This window comes from Notolepis coatsorum (genome assembly GCF_963971535.1).
Source record: "Notolepis coatsorum genome assembly, chromosome: 10".
In the NCBI taxonomy this organism is placed as follows: Eukaryota; Metazoa; Chordata; class Actinopteri; order Aulopiformes; family Paralepididae; genus Notolepis; species Notolepis coatsorum.
In genome coordinates, this window is record NC_140174.1 from 24556527 (window position 1) to 24573926 (window position 17400).

The following is a 17400-nucleotide window of genomic DNA, read 5'->3' on the forward strand; positions in this document are numbered from 1 at the left end:
GCTCGCCTTGAGACTCCTGTATCGCTTGCCTGACGGCAGCAGTTCAAAGAGGCAGTTGTTCGGGTGGCTCGAGTCCTTAATAATTCTCTTAGCCTTCCCCTTGCAACGCTTGTAGTAAATGTTCTGGAGGGTGGGGAGCCCCCCTCCGATTGTGCGTTCGGCTGAACGTGTCACTCTTTGTAGTCTGCTTTGGTCTTTTGCAGTGCTATTCCCAAACCAGGAGGTGATGTTGCCGGTCAAGATGCTCTCTATTGTACATGAGTAGAAGTTCTTAAGGATCTTCTGGCTGACTTGGAACTTCCTTAGGCGCCTGAGGAAGTAGAGGCGTTGTCGTGCCTTCTTCACCACACTGTTAATGTGTATGGTCCATTTCAAGTCCTCGGATATGTGGGCTCCGAGGTACTTGAAGCTGTTGACTCTCTCAACCGGTGCCCCGTCGATGCTGAGGGGGCTGTAGTCCTTGACCCCCGACCTCCTGAAGTCCACAATCATCTCCTTTGTTTTGCTGACGTTCAGGGAGAGGCTGTTTTCCTGGCACCATCCCGCCAGGACCTTGACCTCTTCCAGGTAGGCCCTCTCGTCGTTGGCAGAGATCAGGCCCACCACCACTGTGTCGTCAGCAAATTTGACGATTGTATTGCTACTCCGCTGAGCCACACAGTCGTGTGTGTACAGGGAGTAGAGGAGGGGACTCAGAACACAGCCCTGGGGGGCCCCTATGTTGAGGGTGATGGATGAGGAGGTGCAGTTGCCTGCTCTCACCACCTGGGGTCTGCCAGTCAGGAAGTCCAAGACCCACTGGCAGAGGTCATAGCCCAAGCCCAGGTCCCTGAGCTTGGCTATGAGTATGGAGGGGACTATGGTATTGAATGCCGAGCTGTAGTCGATGAATAGCATTCTCACATAGTTCCCCTGCCTCTTGTCCAGGTGTGATGCTGCTGTGTGCAGCACATGGGATATGGCGTCCTCCGTGGACCTGTTGGGGCGGTATGCAAATTGCAGGGGGTCCATGTTGATGGGGAGGGAGGAGCAGATGTAGCCCTTTACTAGCTTCTCAAAGCACTTCATGGCTATGGAGGTGAGAGCTACAGGGCGGTAGTCGTTGAGGCAAGCAGGCTTGGATTTTTTGGGTACAGGGATAATAGTGGACTTCTTCAGGCAGGTGGGGATGACAGCCTGTTCTAAGGACAGGTTAAATATGTCAGTGAATACTGGGGCCAGTTGGTCGGCACAGACTTTTAGGACGCGGCCGGGGATGCCGTCCGGACCTGCTGCCTTCCTGATATTCACTTTTTTAAAGGTCCGCCTCACCTCATGCTCTGTTACCCTGAACACTGCGCCTCCATCAGCAGCCGACCCCCCCCCCCCCCATTGCCGAGGCTTGTGAGCTGGTGTTGTTATTACCAGCATCAAACCTCGCATAGAAGGTATTGAGGTTGTTTGCTAAGGAGATGTCACTGTTCAGTTTGAGGGAGGCGCCTTTGTAGTCTGTCATCGTTTTGAGCCCCTGCCACATAGCTCTAGAGTCAGCTTGTTCAAACTGGAGTTCAATTTTATCCCTGTAGCGTCGTTTGGCCTCTGTCACTGTCCTCCTTACGTTGTGTTGCGCCACCTTGTGGTCGTTCATGTTGCCTGCCACTAGGCCGTCATTGTATGCTTTGGTGCGCTCTCTCAGAGCTTCACGGACGGATTTGTCTACCCAGGGTTTTTGATTTGGGTAAACTTTCATTTTGGTAGTGGGGATTGTTTCTTTCACCCTAGTACAGACATAGTCCAGCACTGTCTCCGTGTAGGCATTAATGTTATCTGTGTCGCGGAATACAATCCAGTCTGTGTTGTGAAACACTGACACTAGTGTATCCTCTGACGTCACATCCCATTTCTGCACCTCTCGCGAGACTACGGGAGTACTTTTAATTCTTTGTCTGTACTTGGGTGTAAGGAAAATGGATGCGTGATCTGACTTGCCAAAGCCACTATCAGAATGAGCCTTGTAGCCACCTTTAAATTGCGTGTAACAGTGATCTAGGATGTTACCGCCTCTGGTGTTGCAAGTCACATGCTGGTAGAAATCAGGCAATACCTTTCTCAGATTGGCGCTATAGCAATTATGCCACAACAATGTGGAACGCCCTACCCACAGCTGTAAAAGAATGTGAATCCCTACCCACTTTCAAAAACACAAAACACTCTCAAAGAACACCTACGGGAGACTGCAATTCGAAACTGGCCCCCACAAATGTCCTAACCCAGTTGTACAGTAAATTACCAAGTATGGCTTTGTCAGTATTACAATGTACAGTGTACAGTGTCGTCGTCCCCACCCACCTCCAATGTACAGTTCCCCCAACCCCACCCCACCTACCCAACTTCCTCCAATGTACAGTTTCTACGTCAAATGTATATACACTCTTTTCTGGACACTTTTTGTATCACAAACAGTACTGTATTTGCAAATCTGGTATGTCATAAATGTATAGATGTAGCAGTACTGTCTATCTGTATGTCATGTGTGTCATATATGTTATGATGAATTGAAAATGGGGGACCCTGATGTAAACAAGACGAAAGTCTTTCTCTGGTCTGCATCCCCCTAAGAATTTTATGTATTGAGCTGTACTGTACTGTACCCATTCTGCAATGTGTTAATAAAGTTTTCAATCAATCAATCAATCAATCAATCAAAGTACTGTATATCATCTGTATGTCGTGTATGTCATAAATGTTATGATGAATTGAAAATGGGGGACCCTGATGTAAACAAGACGAAAGTCTTTCTCTGGTCTGCATCCCCTTAACAATTGTGTGTTGCGCCGTACTGTATTGTAAAGTTTTCAATCAATCAATCAATCAATCAATCAATCAATCAATCAATCAATGCTAGTTATGTCTGGATTATGCATTGAAAGACAATAAATACTATTCTAATAAAACGTTCAAGACTATGCTCCAACTTGTGTTGTGTTTTATGTTGTTGTTGTTTTTATATATACCTGTATATGTCATGTATGTCCCTATGCCATAAATGTCATGATGTCATGTATGTTGTGTATGTCATAAATGTCACTATGAATTGAAAATGGGGGACCCTGATGTAAACAAGACGAAAGTCTTTCTCTGGTCTGCATCCCCTTAAGAATTTTATGTATTGAGCTGTACGTCAAATGTATATACACTCTTTTCTGGACACTTTTTGTATCACAAACAGTACTGTATTTGCAAATCTGGTATGTCATAAATGTATAGATGTAGCAGTACTGTCTATCTGTATGTCATGTGTGTCATATATGTTATGATGAATTGAAAATGGGGGACCCTGATGTAAACAAGACGAAAGTCTTTCTCTGGTCTGCATCCCCTTAAGAATTGTATGTATTGAGCTGTACTGTACTGTACCCATTCTGCAATCTGGCAATACAGTTTTCATTCATTCATTCATTCATTCATTCATTCATTCATTCATTCATTCATTCATTCATTCATTCATTCATTCATTCATTCATTCATTCATTTTCATTACATTTTACTAAGATTGTTGAACCCTGACATATTTCCTCTTGTATGATGCAAAATGTTGCTGGATCCGTCATGTAGACATGCCTTGAGATCGTAGCTGCCGCACATCTCTCAAATGCTGTCTGTTGATTTTAGTCATTTTCAACCTTGACAACAGACCATTGGAAAGTTTAAGATGATACACTATAACACTTTATATAGGGGAGGGACTAACCAGGGAGACTGGGAAAAACATTAAACAGACCCCCCCCCCAGGAATGCTGAATTGAAATGCAATACAGTACAGTCAGTCAACAAGCTAGTTCGTAAATGCGCGAAACCGAATGATACAGTACTGTAAATTGCTGCATTTCAAAGCAATTAGCCGTCATTGTCATTTAAAAGTTTAAAACTGAATGTGCAGCAAGCATTAGAAATAGCTATTCAAATGGCATAATCAGGATTGTAATCAAATCAAAGTTTGGATTTAGCCTGATACACTTTATTATGAATGAAGGATTGAAGGACAGTGTTATTCTGTGTTGATGGTTTTTATATAGAGGTTTGATTTAGACAGCTACAGTATGTTGAAAAACAGTGTTATTCTGTGTTGATGGTCTTTATATAGAGGCTTGATTTAGACAGCTATGATGAAGGACAGTGTTATTCTGTGTTGATGGTCTTTATATAGAGGCTTGATTTAGTGAGATATGCTGAAGGACAGTGTTATTCTGTGTTGATGGTCTTTATATAGAGGATTGATTTAGACAGCTATGATGAAGGACAGTGTTATTCTGTGTTGATGGTCTTTATATAGATAGAGGATTGATTTAGTGAGATATGCTGAAGGACAGTGTTATTCTCTGTTGATGGTCTTTATATAGACTAGAGGTTTGATTTAGTGAGATATGCTGAAGGACAGTGTTCTTCTCTGTTGATGGTCTTTATATAGATAGAGGATTGATTTAGTGAGATATGCTGAAGGACAGTGTTATTCTCTGTTGATGGTCTTTATATAGATAGAGGATTGATTTAGACAGCTATGATGAAGGACAGTGTTATTCTGTGTTGATGGTCTTTATATAGACAAACAAATGTTTTTTATTTTCCCTTTTTTAACATAAAACTAGACAAACAATACAGTAACAGTAAAAATCAATGATAAATCACAGGACAATGACAGAAATAAAAATAACAATAATGACAGTCCAGTAATTAAATCAAAATAAATGTAGATTAAAAGACATAAAAATAATAAATATAATACAATACAATACATGCTCTTGCTCGCTCTTCCTCGCTCTTTCCTTCCCCCCCCCCCCCCCCCCCCCTCCACCCCCCCCCCCCTCAGGACCCCCACTTGGACTATACATCCACTATTCCATTTAACATCAGAAATTACAAGTTCATATGCTTCCCTTTATCTTCTCCACCACAGCTAACCAGATTGCTATGCTGGCTTCATTAACACCTAACATTCGTGCAGTAGATATCTCTAGATAAATCACATCGAGATAAGGTAAGAACCCATACCTTCGGGCACATTTTATCCGGTTGAATCCAGCGTGACGCTATCAACTTTTTGGCAGCCGTAAGACCGGACAAAATTTGTCTCTTTACATGTACAGAGGTTGATAACTGAGAAACATCATTCAACAACAATACAGAAGGCAGTGTAGGTATGGTCAGAGATAAAAATTCTGATAATTGAGTGGTTACTTTTTCCCAGAATATCTTAACAGGAGGGCATTCCCAATACATATGCATAAATGTACCAAACGCACCGTTTAAACACAAGGAGCATCGAGGGTCTTGTCTGAGCCCCATTAGGTGCAAACGTCTAGGAGTCAGGTAAGTCCTATGAACAAAATTAAGATGAATCTGTTGGTGATCCGGGTTGCGTGATGATAGCCGAACGTTTGCCCAGACTGCATCCCAATCAAAATCTACTTCCAAGTTTGGGATATCCTTCCTCCAAACCGAGTCTAGGGGAAGGACATCATATGAGGACGTAAGTAAGTGACGATAAAAGTCTATCGCTACTGTTGATCGCACAGGTTTAATGGCAACTCCAGTAAAGGAAAATCAAGGGTGAAAGAGAATGGGAAGTCCTGCTGTGCAGAATCCTGTGCTGCCAAAGACTGTATAGTAAAAAAAAAAAAAAAAAAAAAAAAATCTGTAAGTAGATTTACAAATATGTCATACAAAATCACTTATTGTAACTATGTTTATTGTAAGGCAAATATAACTGAGAGGGCATACATACCCTCATCTCGTACCTTGTTGCCCATATGCGGGGATCAATAAAGGAATATCTTATCTTTGCCTCCCTTTTTGCTGTGCAGGTCGCAGTTATTAACAATGTGGGAGCACCAGCAGAAACGGCAGAGACAAGAGATGAGGATGAGACAGCAGCAACACCAACATTGCTGAGATTTGTCATGGAATTGTCATGTCGACGGTGGCTGCTGTGGTGGAACAAAAAATAAACAAGAATGTTGCCAGGCTGCTTAAACAAAATGATGACACGGCGAAAGAGCTGGCCAGGCTACGGGACCAAGCATGCCGCTGTGACTGCCGTAATGCAACACAGAGTCTGGTCGAACCCTCCTCTCCACAGCCTGAAGCCGGTGTCACCGCTCAGGCTTTCAATCGGCAGCTTTTCACACCGTCAAGAGATGAGGATGGACTATGCTTGGCTTGGGTCTTTCACCGCTCTGTCTCCCTTCCGAACTCCCTCGCCTGCAGCTCCAGTGGCTAAACCACAGAGACAAGCAAAGCGTCCAGCCTTGCCCGACATACACCTGCAAAGTATGTCAGCAGAGGACGAGCAAAAGGCTTACGACCGTGGTCGCAACGTGCAAGGCAACCCGCGGCCTGATGATTATGCAGTGCGAATGTTCATGTTGCTTATTGACTTTCCAACCTACCAACAGTGGTCTCAAAAAGTCAACTGGAACGACCGACAGGGAAAAATTGCTTTACCTCTAAACCTCAGAAAGACGTTGGTTGATACAGTTAAAGCATGAATGAATGAATGAATGAATGAAAACTTTATTTAACAGATTGCAGAATGGGTACAATACAGTACGGCTCAATACACACAATTGTTAAGGGGATGCAGACCAGAGAAAGACGTTTGTCTTGTTACATCAGGGTCCCCCATTTTCAATTCATATTGACATTTATGACATACACAACATACATGACATCATGACATTTATGGCATAGGGACATACATGACATGATACAGGTATATACTACTGTTACATTTGTGACATATACGATATGCAAATATACAGTACTGTTACCCATAGATCCTAACAGAGAATATATACATATGATGGGGAGGAGACTGTACATTAGGAGGGGGTGGGTGGGTGGGAGAGAAATATACATACAGTGGGGAGAGAATATATACATACAGTGGGGAGGAGACTGTACATTAGGAGGGGGTGGGTGGGTGGGAGAGAAATATACATACGGTGGGGAGAGAATATACATACGGTGGGGAGGAGACTGTCTATTAGGAGGGGGTGGGGGGGTTTGGACATTTACGGTGGCCTCGAATCTCGAATTGCAGCCTCCCGTAGGTGCTCTTTAAGAGTGGTTTTGAATGTGGGTAGGGATTCACATTCCTTTACAGCTTTGGGTAGGGTGTTCCACATTGATGTGGCATAATTGCGAAACGTGTTTAGTCCCTTGTTTGAGCCGAATCTGGGTTTAACATGATTTGTTGAGCTCCCTCTGGTGTTGTGGTCGTGGTATTCACTGACCTTTGGGAAGTATTTTGACATGTATTGTACATGGGTACCTTAGTCGTATAGTGTATCTTGTAGACCAGGCCCATTGCAAGTTGCTGTACTCTGTCGTATACTCTATGCCATCCTAGGTAGTTAAAGTGGGCAGGGGTGAGGTGGGTTTGGGGTGCTTTGGTACCATGAGGTGCAAGCATAGTCGTAGTACCCTTGAATGAGTGCTCCTGCCAGAGTCTTCAGGGTATTCTTGTTTACCAGAGAGGAGATCCGGTACTTTTTTTTATTACATTGGATGCCATTTTGTCACAGGAAAGATTTGCCTCTAGGATGGAACCTAGGTATGTAATTTCATCTTTCCTTGTGACAATATTGTCACCCACTGTAACTGAGAAGCCGTCGGTCTTGCAGAGTTTGCTATTTGATCCGAAGAGAATGGACTCTGTTTTACCCAGGTGTAATGATAGTTTGTTATCAGCAAGCCAGGTGCAGATTCTGCCGAGTTCTGAGCTGAGGGTTTTTTCAACCTGTAACTTGTTCTTGTCAGAGACCAGCAGGGCTGAGTCGTCCGCGAACAAGAACAAGTTGCAGTCACAAGCTGACGACATGTCATTTGCATAAATTAGGAACAGTAGCGGTCCTAGTCTGCTTCCTTGTGGAACACCACAGCTCACTGTGAGGGGGGGGGATAGAGTACCGTTTACCTCCACCATCTGTTCTCTCCCCTCAAGGTAGGATTGCATCCAGCTCACTGATAAACTATCAAAACCAATTGCTTTTAGCTTGTCAATCAGAATGGAGTGATTGACAGTGTCGAAGGCCTTTTGTAGGTCCAGCATGACCATGCCGCAGTATTTGCCCGCGTCCACCTCTTGTTTGATGTGGTCGTTCAAATAGAGAAGGCATGTGTCAGTGGAGTGGGATGTTCTGAAGCCAGATTGGAATTCGTAGATTAGATTTCTTTCCCGCTAGGTCTACTTTTCAACCTGTTTGTAGACAATCTTTTCCATGACTTTCGAGATGGAGGTAAGAATAGAAACAGAAACAATATAGTGTTTGCAACTGGGATGCAGTTCGTGATCGGATCAATGAACGTTTGAGGAACCCGCGGTCAGAGGATCCGAGGGGCAAGTTCGAATATGAATTAATTGAGTCTGCACAGTATTGTGTTTTAATAATTGTGTTTTTTTGTGTGTTTTAATAAAATCATGGAAACATATTGACAATTGACGTGCGTTATTTTACATTTCAAAAATATATTTGTGTTCACCTGTTTGTTTAAATTGCATAAAACAGACATTAAGACAACATAATTTATAGACAGTTGGTTGACATGTGCATAAAATATAATTTAGCATTCATTAAATAATTTTTATATTCAGAGTTAATTATACACAGCTTCTTCCCCACTGCCATACGGACACTGAACTCCCTGTAGCAACCCCCCTACCTCTGCTGTTATGGACATAAACTGTGATATTGTGGTCTTTGTAATTATGTATCTATGTATTTAACTGCATGTAGTATGTATGTGTAAGTGATGTTATATGTTCTATGTTGGAACAATGCAATGTAATGCACTGAAAACAAATCCCACCAGTCTGGCTGGGTGGTCATTAAAGAATCTAATCTAGTTTACGCTGTTTATTTTTCTCATATTTGTATATTCAGAGTTAATTATATTGTTTACACTGTTTATCTGTTTTTTTCAGATCTAATTGTATTGCCTATACTATATTTATGTCTTTCTACTATTACCCTGCCCATACCTGTGCCTCCCCTCCCCTGTGCTGCTATGATGCCAAAATTTCCCCAAGGGGATCAATCTTATCTTATCTTATCTTATCTTATGGACGCAAACCTAAAAACAACAACAACCACTACCCCCCCCCCCCCACACACACACACACACACAAACCAACACAATGAATGCAGGATGTTAAAAAACAATGTTTCAGCCTAACCGCATGAGACAAATCAACATTGCCCTTTCAGTATCGCATCCAAGAATGTCTGCCTTGTGCCAGCATAAGAATAGTACATTACGTTACTCAAGAGCAAATCATCAAATGTGACCTTCTCACTCAGTGGCTTAACACGTTAGATTAGTCTAATGGATTCTCTGCTGTTTAGGAGGAGGACAGCTGGTTGAAAGACACAATGATAACGACCCAAATGCAAGCCAGGCATGCTTACTGATTAAATGGCCGCTGTGCATTGCTTGCGCACTGCACTCTCTTTTGATCTGGTCACACGGTTTAGGTGATGAGGTAATGTATAGGTGACGTGAGGTATGTCACCCTTGGCACCTTTTGAGTTCACCTTCCTGCCACCTGGAGCCCTGGGGACGTTCACATTTCCATGGAATCGTTTATCAAAGCGCCAATTGTTGTCACGGAACACTCGGACTGTCCCTCCACCTCAAGGGACTTGCAAGTGGACAAAGTGAGTTCAGTTGCTACAATGAGGGACATAAACTATACAGAGAATTTCCCCCCTGACACTAAAATGTAATACCAAGGGCGCCATGTAATACATCAGAAATAGTGACATGTCATATTTCTTTAATAGAGAAAATGGGTTATATATCAATACATTTTGCCTAATGACTCAAAACCAATGGCCTATGTCTATAATGTTCAGTTAAAATAATTAATTGGATCGGATAGTTTTTTCTGTACTGAGCATAGATTAGGACTAGCAATTGATCTTGGTAGTGAAGGAGTGTCTCTGGGTTTTTATACAGAGGTGGGAAAGTAATTCATTACAGTTTATCCAGCCTCTAACTGAGTCGCTTTTCTAAGCACTTTATAAAGCATGTACTTCTACTTGTGGCATAATTATTTACTCCTATGTTACTTCTACTTGTGGCATTACGTATTTACTCCTATGTTACTTCTACTTGTGGCATTAAGTATTTACTTCTACTTGTGGCATAAGTATTTACTCCTATATGTTACTTCTACTTGTGGTATAAGTATTTACTCCTATATGTTACTTCTACTTGTGGCATAAGTATTTACTCCTATTTTACTTCTACTTGTGGCATAAGTATTTACTCCTATGTTACTTCTACTTGTGGCATTAAGTATTTACTCCTATATGTTACTTCTACTTGTGGTATAAGTATTTACTCCTATATGTTACTTCTACTTGTGGTATAAGTATTTACTCCTATATGTTACTTCTACTTGTGGCATTAAGTATTTACTCCTATGTTACTTCTACTTGTGGCATAAGTATTTACTCCTATGTTACTTCTACTTGTGGCATTAAGTATTTACTCCTGTTACTTCTACTTGTGGCATTAAGTATTTACTCATGTTACTTCTACTTGTGGCATAAGTATTTACTCCTATTTTACTTCTACTTGTGGCATTAAGTATTTACTCCTATTTTACTTCTACTTGTGGCATTAAGTATTTACTCCTATTTTACTTCTACTTGTGGCATTAAGTATTTACTCCTATGTTACTTCTACTTGTGGCATAAGTATTTACTCCTATGTTACTTCTACTTGTGGTATAAGTATTTACTCCTATATGTTACTTCTACTTGTGGTATAAGTATTTACTCCTATATGTTACTTCTACTTGTGGCATAAGTATTTACTCCTATATGTTACTTCTACTTGTGGCATAAGTATTTACTCCTATATGTTACTTCTACTTGTGGCATAAGTATTTACTCCTATGTTACTTCTACTTGTGGCATAAGTATTTACTCCTATGTTACTTCTACTTGTGGCATTAAGTATTTACTCCTATTTTACTTCTACTTGTGGCATAAGTATTTACTCCTGTTACTTCTACTTGTGGCATTAAGTATTTACTCCTATGTTACTTCTACTTGTGGCATAAGTATTTACTCCTGTTACTTCTACTTGTGGCATTAAGTATTTACTCCTATGTTACTTCTACTTGTGGCATTAAGTATTTACTCCTATGTTACTTCTACTTGTGGCATAAGTATTTACTCCTGTTACTTCTACTTGTGGCATTAAGTATTTACTCCTATGTTACTTCTACTTGTGGCATAAGTATTTACTCCTATATGTTACTTCTACTTGTGGCATAAGTATTTACTCCTATGTTACTTCTACTTGTGGCATAAGTATTTACTCCTATGTTACTTCTACTTGTGGCATTAAGTATTTACTCCTATGTTACTTCTACTTGTGGCATAAGTATTTACTCCTATGTTACTTCTACTTGTGGCATTAAGTATTTACTCCTATGTTACTTCTACTTGTGGCATAAGTATTTACTCCTGTTACTTCTACTTGTGGCATTAAGTATTTACTCCTATGTTACTTCTACTTGTGGCATAAGTATTTACTCCTGTTACTTCTACTTGTGGCATTAAGTATTTACTCCTATTTTACTTCTACTTGTGGCATTAAGTATTTACTCCTATTTTACTTCTACTTGTGGCATAAGTATTTACTCCTATATGTTACTTCTACTTGTGGTATAAGTATTTACTCCTATTTTACTTCTACTTGTGGCATTAAGTATTTACTCCTATTTTACTTCTACTTGTGGCATTAAGTATTTACTCCTATGTTACTTCTACTTGTGGCATTAAGTATTTACTCCTATATGTTACTTCTACTTGTGGTATAAGTATTTACTCCTATTTTACTTCTACTTGTGGCATTAAGTATTTACTCATGTTACTTCTACTTGTGGCATTAAGTATTTACTCCTATGTTACTTCTACTTGTGGCATTAAGTATTTACTCCTATGTTACTTCTACTTGTGGCATTAAGTATTTACTCCTGTTACTTCTACTTGTGGCATTAAGTATTTACTCATGTTACTTCTACTTGTGGCATTAAGTATTTACTCCTATTTTACTTCTACTTGTGGCATTAAGTATTTACTCCTATTTTACTTCTACTTGTGGCATTAAGTATTTACTCCTGTTACTTCTACTTGTGGCATTAAGTATTTACTCATGTTACTTCTACTTGTGGCATTAAGTATTTACTCCTATGTTACTTCTACTTATGGCATTAAGTATTTACTCCTATGTTACTTCTACTTGTGGCATTAAATATTTACTCCTATGTTACTTCTACTTATGGCATTAAGTATTTACTCCTATTTTACTTCTACTTGTGGCATTAAGTATTTACTCCTATATGTTACTTCTACTTGTGGCATTAAGTATTTACTCCTATGTTACTTCTACTTGTGGCATTAAGTATTTACTCCTATGTTACTTCTACTTGTGGCATTAAGTATTTACTCCTATTTTACTTCTACTTGTGGCATTAAGTATTTACTCCTATATGTTACTTCTACTTGTGGCATTAAGTATTTACTCCTATGTTACTTCTACTTGTGGCATTAAGTATTTACTCCTATGTTACTTCTACTTGTGGCATTAAGTATTTACTCCTATGTTACTTCTACTTGTGGCATTAAGTATTTACTCCTATTTTACTTCTACTTGTGGCATTAAGTATTTACTCCTATTTTACTTCTACTTGTGGCATTAAGTATTTACTCCTATATGTTACTTCTACTTGTGGCATTAAGTATTTACTCCTATGTTACTTCTACTTGTGGCATTAAGTATTTACTCCTATATGTTACTTCTACTTGTGGCATAAGTATTTACTCCTATTTTACTTCTACTTGTGGCATTAAGTATTTACTCCTATTTTACTTCTACTTGTGGCATTAGGTATTTACTTCTACTTGTGGCATTAAGTATTTACTTCTACTTGTGGCATTAGGTATTTACTTCTACTTGTGGCATCAGGTATTTACTTCTACTTGTGGCATCAGGTATTTACTTCTACTTGTGGCATCAGGTATTTACTTCTACTTGTGGCATTAGGTATTTACTTCTACTTGTGGCATCAGGTATTTACTTCTACTTGTGGCATCAGGTATTTACTTCTACTTGTGGCATCAGGTATTTACTTCTACTTGTGGCATCAGGTATTTACTTCTACTTGTGGCATCAGGTATTTACTTCTACTTGTGGCATTAGGTATTTACTTCTACTTGTGGCATTAAGTATTTACTTCTACTTGTGGCATTAAGTATTTACTCAGTGATACTGTCTGGAGGCTGGAGGTCTGGAAAGCCCAATGTGATGGTTGACTGTTATCAGGGTGTCAGCAGCTCTGTCTGCTGCTGCTCCACATTCTGAGAGGCAGCTGAGAGTGCACTGTGTGTGTGTGTGTGTGTGTGTGTGTGTGTGTGTGTGTGTGTGTGTGTGTGTGTGTGTGTGTGTGTGTGTGTGTGTGTGTGTGTGTGTGTGTGTGTGTGTGTGTGTGTGTGTGTGTGTGTGTGTGTGTGTGTGTGTGTGTGTGTGTGTGTGTGTGTGTGTGTGTGTGTGTGTGTGTGTGTGTGTGTGTGTGTGTGTGTGTGTGTGTGTGTGTGTGTGTGAGAGAGAGAGAGAGAGAGAGGGAGAGAGAGAAAGCAAATAAAGCCAGAGTAAGTGTAATATTTGACTTGATCCAACTGTGTGTGACCCATGAATCAACTGTGTGTGAGAGAGAGAGAGAGAGAGAGAGAGAGAGAGAGAGAGAGAGAGAGAGAGAGAGAGAGAGAGAGAGAGAGAGAGAGAGAGAGAGAGAGAGAGAGAGAGAGAGAGAGAGAGAGAGAGAGAGAGAAAGTGTGTCACCTCTACTCACTGGCTAGAGCCGTGCTTCTATTTTGACTGTGCATTTTATATCGTATTTGTCTGCTGTATTCGCATTGTTCTATGTGTAGTACTCTTTGTAGTACTATTTCTGTAAATTGTATTTGTATTAGTATTGTATTTACTTCAAAGACTCTAGCCACCCAAACAACTGCCTCTTTGCACTGCTGTGGTCAGGCGAGCACTACCGGAGTCTGGCCAGTACAGAGAGACTCAGAAGGAGCTTCTATCCTCAGGCCATCAGGATGCTCACTGTGCAACACTAACCCATCCATTCTACACTAATTGCACACACATCCACATGCACACTCTCACTTTAAACACTAACCTTTACCATTCACTTTAGACACTTTTTATTTAAATTTTTTAAAATCATTTCCCCCCTCCCTTTTTCCATTTTTCTCCCATCCCAATGCTTAGTCGTTATGCCAATTCCCGATCCCCTTCCTGGTCGTTGCGCACCTACCCCCTACAGTCGGTCTGGGAGAGTGGAGGCTATCACATGCTTCCTCCGACACATGTGTAGCCAATCAACCACTTATTTTCACCTGGCAGCGCGGACTCTCACTGGGAGAGTGTAACGTGTGGAAGGATCACACTACCTCACCCAGATTCTTCCCTTGCTGTGCAGGCGCCCCGACCGAACTGTAGGAGTCGCTGTTTACAACGACCAGGACCCACCCTCACGCCTTCCCACCCACTGACACCACCAATTGTGTTAGTATGGACGACCGACCAAGCCGGAGGCACCGCTGGCAGTTGGATTCGATCCCACTGCCTCTGCGGTGGTAGACAGACGCTTAGTCCGCTGTGCTACCCGGCCGCCCACTTTAGACACTTTTTAACACTACACCATCTTTTATCTATTTATTACTAAAATAATTGCACTACATCTCTACCTCATTTTTGCATTTTGTACTTTGTATATTTTGTATAGTGTTTGGTCTTTATTATTTAAACTTTCTTTTTTACTGTATGAAGAACAATCTCAGGGGGCTCATACAGAACCAAGCATTTCATTGTAATGTACATGTACCTTGTATGTGACAAATGAAACAAAATCTTGAAACTTTACTTTTGTACTTTGTATTGTGCAGCACTTTGGTCAACCCCGGTGGTTTTAAAATGTGCTATATAAATAAATTTGACCTTGACCTTATGCTTCTACTGGTAATGTTAGACTAGGTTTATCATGTCACTAAAGAGAAAGAGAGAGAAGGAGAAAGACAGAGAGGGACAAAGACAATGCCTGCTCGTCATAAGTCAACTTTGTGAGCATGTAGTGTAGGCTGCTCCCCACATTCCTTACAATGAAATACTGTTTGTGCAGACATGCCAGTGAGAACAGCGTCAAACCTGGGACATGCCAGTGAGAACAGCGTCAAACCTGGGCCATGCCAGTGAGAACAGCGTCAAACCTGGGACATGCCAGTGAGAACAGCGTCAAACCTGGGCCATGCCATTGAGAACAGCGTCAAACCTGCATACTTGTCCCTTTGAGTTAAACATATCCTCTTGAGCTGAAGAGAGAGGTCACCATGTGTGAGAGATGGTTTAAAAACAGGAGGCCTGGCTATATCTGCCCTTGGCCACCGTCCATCTCTGTTAGAGCCGTCTGCATCCAGGAGTCCAATCATTTACGGTAGCTGATAGTGCAAGCTGCACGTTAACAGGTCATGGCAGTGGTAATGCTTCACATCTGACAGCTATTGGCAAACGGATCCACACGCCCGTTCCAACTCTGCCAACGGGACGATGACAGAATGGACGGGAGAATGTTCTAGTTATCGGTTCCCAAAATATTCTTGTTGTCAACCGTATACTGGATGTGGATTGGTCAGTGATGTGTGCTTTTAAAAGTGATATAAATCAATATGTTTATTTAGAGTAAGGGGCAGGCAAAATAAGATTTTCTTCTCCCTGCTCCTTTTCGCTCATTAAACACTAACCTTTACCATTCACTTTAGACACTTATTTAAATGGTAAATGGACTGCATTTATATAGCAGCTTTTATCCAAAGCGCTTTACAATTTGTTCCTCACATTTTACCCACTAACTCACACATTCACACACCGACGGCGGAGGCGACCAGGCAAGGTGCCGACCTGCTCATCGGGAGCAGTTAGGGGTTAAGTGTCTTGCTCAAGGACAGGAGGAGCGTTCAACCCGGGAGGAGCGGGAAACGAACCGGGAACCTCTGGATTACCAGACGACTGCTCTACCTCCCGAGCCACTGTCGCCCCTAGTACATATACAAATTGAGAGGTGCTTTGATTATGAAATTATACTACTATACTTTTATGGAACTGTGCATTACCATGAATGGAACAAATACAAATTAAATTAAATGAAATAATAGAACTATTTGGGTTTAGCCAGCGGTGGAAGAAGTACACAGTTCCTTTACTTATGTAAAAGTAGAAATACCCAGATACAAAACTACTCTGGTAAAAGTAAAAGTCCACCATTCCAAATTCTACTTAAATAAAAGTTGAGAAGTATTTGATATTGAATGTACTTATAGTATGCGTTCTACCTGATGTTTGTGTATTCCAGTGCTTGGGAGCGTTCAACCCTCTGTCCACTGACCTCTAAAAAAGGACAGCCGAAACCTGACCAATCCTCAGAGTGAAGACACACTTCTTCAATCAATATCCGGGAAAAAAAAAAACTACTAACCTTTGTACTGTCTTTTACTATCATGCACTTTGCTAATCGGAATCTACCTTGCCTATATTACTACCGTACCTACTATGCTAATAGTCTATACTACTATGCACTAAGGACTACAGCACCCAAGTTCAACACTGTTTGACAAACAATGTTACTTAGCCAGAGTTGTACCCTTCCTGCTGACTTGTTGTACAGAAAGTGGCTTTGGATTAAAGTGTTCAGCTAAATGACTCAATGTAAATGAGAGCAGTGTTTCCACTGGCCAGCCAGGAGAACACAGAGGTGGAGAAGGGGATCCAGCTAGAGAAGGGGGCTCTCTAGGTGTCAGATTCAAGCTATTGTCAGGACAAACAACGGGATTCCTCCACACCACCTCTACGGCTTAGCTTTGCTCTCACTTGACACAGCGCTTGAGAGTCTGTCCCTCTGGGAGCTGGTCGGGGAGCTTGTTGCAGCCGGTGCAGAACTGGAAGGTCTCCTCCATGTTCCGGAACATCTCCTTGTAGGTGCGGAAGGAAGGCCCCGTCTTCTTCCCCTCCACAGCCGCCCTGGTGACACAGAGAGGGACAGAGTGACGCGCAAAGTGCCGCAAGTCACGAAGACCCAAAGCTCAGTGAATACCACGACCACAACACCAGAGGGAGTTCCACCAATCATGTTCAATCCAGATTCGGCTCAAACAAGGGACTAAACACGCTTCGCAATGTTGTGGAGTATTTAAAATAAGCCATGACAGTGAACTGTAGAAATTAAGATCGAGTCATTTGTATATAAAAACATAGAACATAGTTTAATATCTGTGCTTCCACAGA

General features: G+C 41.3%; 1 protein-coding gene across 1 annotated transcript in view; it reads right to left on the reverse strand.

Moving 5' to 3' along the window:
* LOC311235502 (putative protein MSS51 homolog, mitochondrial) overlaps window positions 1-17400 on the reverse strand; it is a gene marked incomplete at both ends in the record, with an annotated part of 36372 nt that overhangs the window by 16351 nt on the left and 2621 nt on the right. Inside the window, one exon of the mRNA XM_084322970.1 lies at window positions 16987-17136. Within this exon, the coding sequence (XP_084179096.1) occupies window positions 16987-17136 (150 nt within the window). The remainder of the gene's footprint in view (window positions 1-16986; window positions 17137-17400) is intronic.